The 8,267-nt window shown below is 44.0% G+C and overlaps 1 protein-coding gene across 1 annotated transcript; it reads right to left on the bottom strand.

Annotated features, from left to right (window-relative positions):
• Window positions 1-5,644: 5,644 nt before the first annotated feature.
• Window positions 5,645-6,361, bottom strand: LOC138885992 (uncharacterized). The gene is made up of 2 exons (XM_070167013.1): window positions 5,976-6,361; window positions 5,645-5,876 (listed from the first exon to the last, which is right to left on the bottom strand). The coding sequence occupies exons 1-2, from the start codon at window positions 6,359-6,361 to the stop codon at window positions 5,645-5,647; spliced, it is 618 nt and encodes a 205-aa protein (XP_070023114.1).
• Between the last annotated feature and the right edge of the window lie 1,906 nt (window positions 6,362-8,267).

Here is an 8,267-nt window from a genome sequence, read left to right as displayed (position 1 = left end):
AGGGCTTAATTATAGTCCAATTCACCTATTATCAACACCCCACACTTAAGTCTTTGCTCGTCCTCGAGCAAGTTGAACCACACTTCTAGGCCTAATCGTTCGATGCATTACCCAGTTTATGTCACACCCGCCATTATGAAAGAACAATCTAAGCAGTGCAATAGCCACACCTCAGTTAAAGACTCTAATGCCATGCCACACTCCTGCTTACTCTAGTTACTCTAAACAGAGGTGAAAACTTGCTTTTTCTTCCTGAGTCACATGCCCTCACATCACATTTCTGAGGGAAGTTCCACACACATAAAATCAAGTAACAAGGAACTATAGATAGAACGAATCCACTCACTCTCAGCAAAGAACATTCACATGCCACACATATACACCATAAGCTTGCCCTTAGTGTAATACTCTACTAATCGAGTTGTTCAGTCCAAGATCAAGAGGTTTTTATTTGGTTATAATGTAGGCTAAGGGACGGGTAAGATATATTTGGATATAGTGACTAACCTCCCTAAGCACTTTTAATACAATCGTTCCCTTTATTCCAATTTCCATGTTCAACCCAATCATTCTTCAACACTTGTTTCATAGGCTACCCCCACTTTTTTTTAGGTACAACTGGCCTCATTTTTTTTTTAACAGCCATTGCACCATTCAAGTATTTTCCTGATTTTTCTTTTCCCACTCTATTACTACCCCACACTTTGACTTTTATATGCTCTTTAACGATTCAAGTGCTTCTAGGAGGTACAGGTTCAAACAGTCAAACTATTCAAACACATGGATGTAGGTTATTGTAAGGTTATCAAAGAACAGGCTTCAAGATCGAAAGGGTTAACTATGGCAATATTACAGGTGGATTCATAATTATACAGGCTGCACAAGGAAATGCCTCAATCATCTCTAAGGCCAAACAACTTCTATTTCGCTTTGCAAACACACAGGGCAAGTTCTAGGTATCGCATGCAAGCACAGAATACAAGTATTATCTCACACACACTTGGCATGTAACTCATTCCGAATTAGTTTGTCAACACACTCACGTGAGTGTTCAAGAAAGACAAGGTATGCAGAATTAAGGCATAAAATTACGAGTCTACAAACGAGCCTAGACGTCGCACTCTTAAGTTTGTTTTAGTTATTTGCAGGTGTGTACATTACGGGTTGCATTCTTGCCCTCACCCATTTTAGTCCAATAGAGTCCTAAGGGTCCTAAAAATATTAAAGAAAAATCTACCTAACCCTAAGACCTTAGAAAAGAACCGTGGTCAAAAGAAAAAACAAGGAGGAATTACTACACTACCTAAAAAGAAAAAGAAAATAAAAAAATCTAAATGGACTACTTCCCTCAAGAGTACTGTCCAAGTGGTCCGTCCTCAGGAAGAGTGTCCTACATTTATTTATTTTACAACCAATGTATATGTACACAATTACAATACACCACTAAAGCAAGTCTCCCACCCCACACAAAAAGAATATGGCATGTCCCCATGTCATAACACAAATAAAATGCAGAAGGGTAAGAAGACTTCCCTGAGCATCACTCGAAGTCGGAGACGGTGCTGGGATCCACATGACAAGCTCTCCCCAAAGCACGGAACCAAGCTATCATCCGGCTCTCAGACCTGGCCTGCCGCTGAGACATGGTATCTATACGCACATGCAGGCCATCCACCGAGGAGCGAAGATCTGCCACATCTTCCTCTAAAGAATGCAACAAAGGTCGGCTGGACTGTGATCTAGAGAGCCCTACCCCAGTATGGGGTCGCCGAGAGGATCCGGCTCTATAATAGGATCTCCTGGATGGTGCCATGGGTGCTAGGGCGTCATCCTCATCATCAAGCTCAATGGTTGTGGGTGCATCTCTGCCCACTGTGATCTTTGAAGCTCTGAATACAGCTTTTGCGGGCAAAGCTCCATCTGCACTTACCTAGCCCGTGCTGGTCTGCCGCGGTTCTACCGCAGTTATGCTGGGACCGCGGTAGACCTCTTTCAGACGGGGTATTTGACCGCGGTCCTACCGCGGTTACGCTGGGACCGCGGTAGACCTCTTTTAGAGGGGGTATTTGACCGCGGTCCTACCGCGGTTACGCTGGGACCGCGGTAGACTTCTTTCAGATGAGGTCCTTGACCGCGGTCCGACCGTGGTTACGCTGGGACCGCGGTCTGGGCGTGTTCCTGCTACTTTATTTTTATGCATTACATTTACAACACATTCGTGGGTTGCCTCCCACTCAGCGCCTGATTTAACGTCGCGGCACGACGCAGATGAGCGCATTTAAGGCTCGCTCGACCTCTGTGGTTCAGTCAAGTGTAGCTCAGACACTTCCTTTGGTTCGCTCATGCCCACATATAGTTTCAATCTCTGCCCATTGATTCTAAATATACGAGAGTCTTTCTCTATGGAAATCTCGACAGCACCTGAAGGGAAAACTTCGACCACTCTAAATGGTCCAGACCATCGTGGCCTGAGTTTACCCGGAAATAGCCTTAATCGTGAGTTATAAAGCAACACCATATCTCCAGGATTGAAATTTCGCTCCACAATGTTCTTGTCGTGCAACCTCTTCATTCTTTCCTTGTACAACCTTGTGCTCTCAAAAGCAAGATGTCTGAACTCGTCGAGCTCATGCAATTCTGTGATTCTCATTATGCCCGCAGCCTCGATGTCTAGATTCAACTGTTTCAGTGCACACCACGCTCTATGTTCAAGTTCCACTGGCAAATGGCAGGCCTTCCCGAACACCAACTTATATGGTGACATACCAATCGGTGTTTTAAAAGCAGTTCTATAGGCCCAGAGTACATCATCTAACTTTTTCGCCCAATCAGTTCTTGTGGCATTCACAGTCTTGGTTAGCACACTCTTTATCTATTTGTTGGACACTTCAACCTGCCTACTAGTTTGCAGGTGATAAGGGGTAGCCACCTTGTGGCGTACATCATACTTTGCAAGCAACTTCTCGAAAGCTCTATTACAGAAGTGAGTGCCTCCGTCACTGATAATCGCTCTTGGTATCCCAAATCTGGTGAATATGTTCTTCTTCAAAAACCCCACCACCACTCTTGCATCATTAGTGGGCAACATTGCAGCTTCTACCCATTTGGACACGTAATCCACAGCAACAAGTATGTACTTTTTGCCATAGGAGCTGACGAAGGGACCCATGAAGTCAATCCCCCAGATATCAAACACTTCCACCTCTTGAATTGGGTTCATGGGCATCTCATGGCGACGGGAAATGTTCCCAGTCCGCTGACATTCATTGCAGCCTTTCACCCATTAGTGCGCATCTTTAAACACTGTTGGCCAAAAGAATCCGGCCTCAAGCACTTTCGCAGCTATCCTGACCCCTCCAAAATGTCCTCCATAAGCCCGTGCGTGACAAGCCTGCAAAACAGAAGATTGTTCTATCTCGGGGACACACCTCCGGATCATATTGTCAACACAAATTCTAAACATTTAAGGCTCATCCCAATAATGCATGCAACAGTCACGATAAAACTTTTTCTTTTGTACAGATGAAAGGTCATAGGGAACTATACCGCAGTCCAGGTAATTTACAAAGTCTGCATACCATGGCCCTTCCTCAAGATTAGTAGTGAGCAGTTGCTCGTCTAGAAAGGTTTCCAGAATTTCTTCAACCTCAACTGCATTTTCAGCTCCCTCAAGTCGTGATAGATGGTCAGCGACTTGGTTCTCTGTGCCCTTACGGTCACGAATTTCAAGGTAGAATTCTTGCAGCAGCAACACCCAACGAATCAGGTGCGGCTTAGACTCCTTCTTCTCAATCAAGTACCTGAGAGCTGCATGATCAGTGTATACAATTACCTTAGAACCAATCAACTATGATCTGAACTTGTCGAAAGCAAACACCACAGCCAACATCTCCTTCTCAGTCACAGTATAGTTCAGCTGGGCTCCACTCAGCGTTCTACTAGCATAGTAGATTGGATGCATCAGCTTGTCATTCCGTTGTCCCAGCACTGCCCCCACTGCGTAGTCACTGGCATCACACATGAGTTCGAATGGTTGCTCCCAGTTGGGGGCAACAATGATAGGTGTTGTGACCAGTCTCTTTTTCAGCTCCTCGAATGCTACCTTGCAATCATCAGAAAACAAGAAAAGTTGATCTTTTTCTAACAACTTACAGAGAGGGTTGGCAATTTTTGAGAAGTCTTTTATGAATCTCCGGTAGAAACCAGCATGCCTAAGGAAGCTTCTGATTGCTTTGACTGAAGTTGGAGGAGGTAGATTTGCTATTACATCCACTTTAGCACGATCCACCTCAATTCATTTGCTTGACACTCGGTGCCCCAAGACTATGCCTTCTTGTACCATGAAGTGGTACTTCTCCCAGTTCAGAACCAAGTTAGTCTCGATACACCATTTCAGCACACGCGTCCGATTTATCAAGCACTCATCAAATGAATTCCCTACCACTGAGAAGTCATCCATGAACACCTCCATTATGTCCTCTACTATGTCAATGAATATGGCCATCATGCACTGTTGGAATGTGGCGGGTGCGTTGCATAGGCTAAAGGCCATCCTCCGAAAGGCATAAATGCCATAAGGGCAAGTGAAAGATGTCTTCTCTCTGTCCTCCGGTGCAATAGAGATCTGGTTGTATCCTGAGTACCCGTCCAGAAAACAGAAGTGTGACCTCCCTGCCAGTCTGTCTAACATATGATCAATGAAGGGAAGTGGGAAGTGGTCTTTCTGGGTGGCTAGATTTAGCTTTCTATAATCTATGCAAATTCTCCAGCCCGTGACTGTTCTTGTAGAGAACAATTCATTGTTATCATTCTTAACTACCGTCATGCCACCCTTTTTAGGTACACATTGAACTGGGCTAACCCAGCTGCTGTCAGAGATTGGGAAGACAATTCCCGCATCTAACCACTTTATTACTTCCTTCTTCACCACTTCCTTCATGTTAGGGTTCAGCCTTCTTTGGTGTTCCTTGGAAGGTTTGTGTCTCTCTTCCCGTAGAATTTTGTGCATACAGTAGGCGGGGCTGATCCCCTTTATGTCTGCCATGGTCCACCCAATGGCAGTCTTGCACTCTTTAAGTACCTGCAAGAGTTGTTGCGCCTTCACATCTAACAAACTAGATGAGATAATAACAGGTAATGTGGAGTTAGGTCCAAGGAATTCATACCTGAGATGATTGGGCAATGGCTTTAACTCCAGCTTTGGTGGTTCTTTGATAGATGGCTTGGCTAGAGGAGTCTCTCGATTTTCCAAGTGCAAGGGCTCAAATTCTAGAGTTCTATCCCAGAACCCTCTACCCTCTAATGCCAACACACATTCCGCCAGTTCCTCTCCATTCACCTCATCCAAATTCAATAAACATGCAGCAAGGGGGTCCTCAATGGTTAGCACCTCATCATTAGTCTCTACGATTACATCCACGGCATCAATAAGAGAACAATTGGCGAATTCACTTGGTCGCCTTATAGATTTCTTCACATTGAATGTTATCTCCTCATCGTTCAATCTCATCTTGAGCTCCCCGGTTTCACAATCAATGAGAGCTCTCACTGTGGCCAAGAATGGTCTTCCCAGAATTATGGGAATCTCTTCATCCACTCTGCAGTCTAAGATCACAAAATCTGCAGGGAACACAAATTTCCCTACCTAAATTAGCACATCATCCAGTATACTAGAGGGTCGTTTCACTGTCTTGTCAGCCAGCTGCAACAATATAGAGGTGGGTCTAGCTCTTCCAATGCCCAGACTCTTGTAAATCGCTAGGGGCATAAGATTGATGCTGGCCCCTAGATCACACAGTGCTTTAACAAAAGCAAAATTACCAATAGTGCATGGAATTGTAAAGCTCCCTGGGTCAGACAGCTTTTCTGCAATTGGTCTAGTCACCACTGCACTACATGTCTGAGTAAGAGTAACTGTGGCCAAGTCTTGGAAATCAAACTTTCGGGACATCAAGTCCTTCATCATTTTTGCATACCCAGGCATCTCCTTCAAAGCTTCAATCAATGGTATGTTTACCTGGATTTGTTTCAGCATTTCGAAGAACTTCTTGTATTGTTCCTCCTTTTGGTACTTAGCCAGCCTCTGAGGGAAAGGTGAAGGAGGTCGCTTCTTACCAATCAACTGGGATTGATCCTTATTAGCTACTACATCAACTACTGGTTCCTGGACTGTCTCAGCTTCTTTATCGGTCGCATTCTGAATGCTATTTTCTTCCTGGGCAGGCTGGACTGGCACCTCTGTTAGTTTCGTTGACTCATCCAGCTCAATGGGCACTGGTTTAAGTGTCTCATCTTGTCTAGTTTCTTGAGCCCTCTCTTGCTCTACATCCAGATCTCTGCCATTACGTAGACTTACCGCCATCAGCTATTTTGGGCCTTGATCTTTTGGATTTATCTCGGTGTCTGTAGGTAGTGTCCCATGAGGATGATTGTTCAGGGACATAGAAATTTGGCCCACCTGCACTTCAATATTCTTGATTGCTGCATCATGTGCATACACTCTCTCATTAATCTTTGCATTAGACCCAAAAACCTGCTGCATCATTGCCTCATGTCTAGCAAACCCATCTTGCTGCATTCCACCATGCTGCTGCTGAGGAGGGTGATACCCCTACTGCTGATTCTAATTATTATATTCTTGTGGCCTTGGGTAAGGTGCCATATTGTTAGGGGGTCTCATACCTCCCATGTTTCCATTGTTGAACTGTGGATGGACTGGCCTGTATCGCTGATTTTGCTGGCCCCAATTCTGACCACCCTATCTTTAGCCTCTATAATTAGACACAAAATTCATGTCTTCAGGTTAGTGGTGATGATCATGTTCTACATTCCATTAGTTACCAATTGGCTGACTAATGCAAGATGGGCACAAACCCCCATTGGTAGTATCTACGATGTGTACCTGCTGCTTCTGCCCTGACTCTTCCAACTTTTTGGTGAGTATACTCATCTGTGTCACTAAGGTGGCCATATTTTCAGCCATAGAGTTGGATGGATCTAAGGGCACTGAGTGAACCACTGGAGTGATAGGTGCATTCCTGGTTGTCCATCTCAAATTTTGTGCCATCTTGTCAAGTAGACTTTGGACTTACTCTCCATGTTTTACTCAAAAATGCTCCACCCGCTGAAGCATCAACAATGTTCTTCACGCCATCTGGCAATCCCATGTAAAACCGCTGCCCCAACATCAGATCTGGAATACCATGGTGCTGGCATATAACCAGCATCCCTTTAAAGCGCTCCCATATTTCATGTAGTGTCTCCATTGTTCTCTGTTTAAACTCAAAATTTCATCAATTTGTTGAGCAGTCTTATTGGGTGGGTGGAACTTGTTATGGAATTGCCTAACTAACTCATCCCAAGTTGTTATAGAATTTATGGGAAGTGAGTTTAGCCAAGTCTGGGCAGCTCTTGTCACTGAGAATGGAAACAATAATAGCTTGATTGCTTCAGGAGTTACGTTGGGCTGCCTTTGGGTTTTGCAGATAGAGAGGAAGTTCTTCAAGTGCTGCTGAGGATCTTCGACTTGCGACCCCGAAAATAGTCCCTTGTTCTACAACAAGTGCAGCATGTTATTCGTAATTTGTAATGACTCAGCCTGTATCTGCGGAACTACAATGGCTGTGGACAGATTTTCAGTTGTGGGTTGTGCCCAATCATAGAGAGCAGCCTCTGGCACTATTGGTACCGCTGGGTTTTCCTCATGATCCCCCATGACTGTTTCGAATTGTGCAGTTGTTGGTTGTTGTTTGTTTTTCCGATTAGCCAGATTCAAGGCCTTGAAAACTTTGTCGGGATCTGATAATGCTTCAAATACTTCACCAGATCTCGATGAGTTTCTATGCATGCACTTCTTTCAATTGTAATTGATAACACCGTTAATTCCCCGGCAACGGCGCCAAAATTTGATTACGCCCAACTATGTCTTATAAAAGGACAATGCAGACGTTGCAAATATAACCTGAGTATTTATGCCCAGAGTCGAATCCACAGAGAATTAACCTATCAATTACTTTTGTTGGACTTACTAAATTCTTTAGAATCAACTTCCCCAAACGTTGTGAATAACAGTTGATGGTATCTTTAATAAATAAGATTGAAAGTCAATAAACAATTGTAAACTAAATATGCTTAAGTTGTGAACAATAATGAGAAGGTTCTAAGGTAGTGATTTCTCCTATTGATGGAATCCCTTCTGTTTATGTTTCATATAGATTTACCAACACATCTCTATCAACCATGAACACTCTTTTTACCGTGAATCTCTC

The sequence above is a fragment of the Nicotiana sylvestris genome, chromosome 2 (genome assembly GCF_000393655.2).
Source record: "Nicotiana sylvestris chromosome 2, ASM39365v2, whole genome shotgun sequence".
Taxonomy (NCBI): domain Eukaryota; kingdom Viridiplantae; phylum Streptophyta; class Magnoliopsida; order Solanales; family Solanaceae; genus Nicotiana; species Nicotiana sylvestris.
Note: the sequence above shows the minus strand (reverse complement) of the source record. Positions and strands in the feature narration are given on the sequence as shown.

Bases quoted from the DNA above. Each gene is read 5' to 3' on its own strand.
- LOC138885992 (XM_070167013.1), bottom strand. From the start codon at position 6,361: ATGGCGGTAAGTCTACGTAATGGCAGAGATCTGGATGTAGAGCAAGAG. The intron at 5,877-5,975 runs GTATGCAAAAAT...AGTGGTGACTAG, and splicing joins GCTTTGAAGGAGATGCCTGG to ACCAATTGCAGAAAAGCTGT.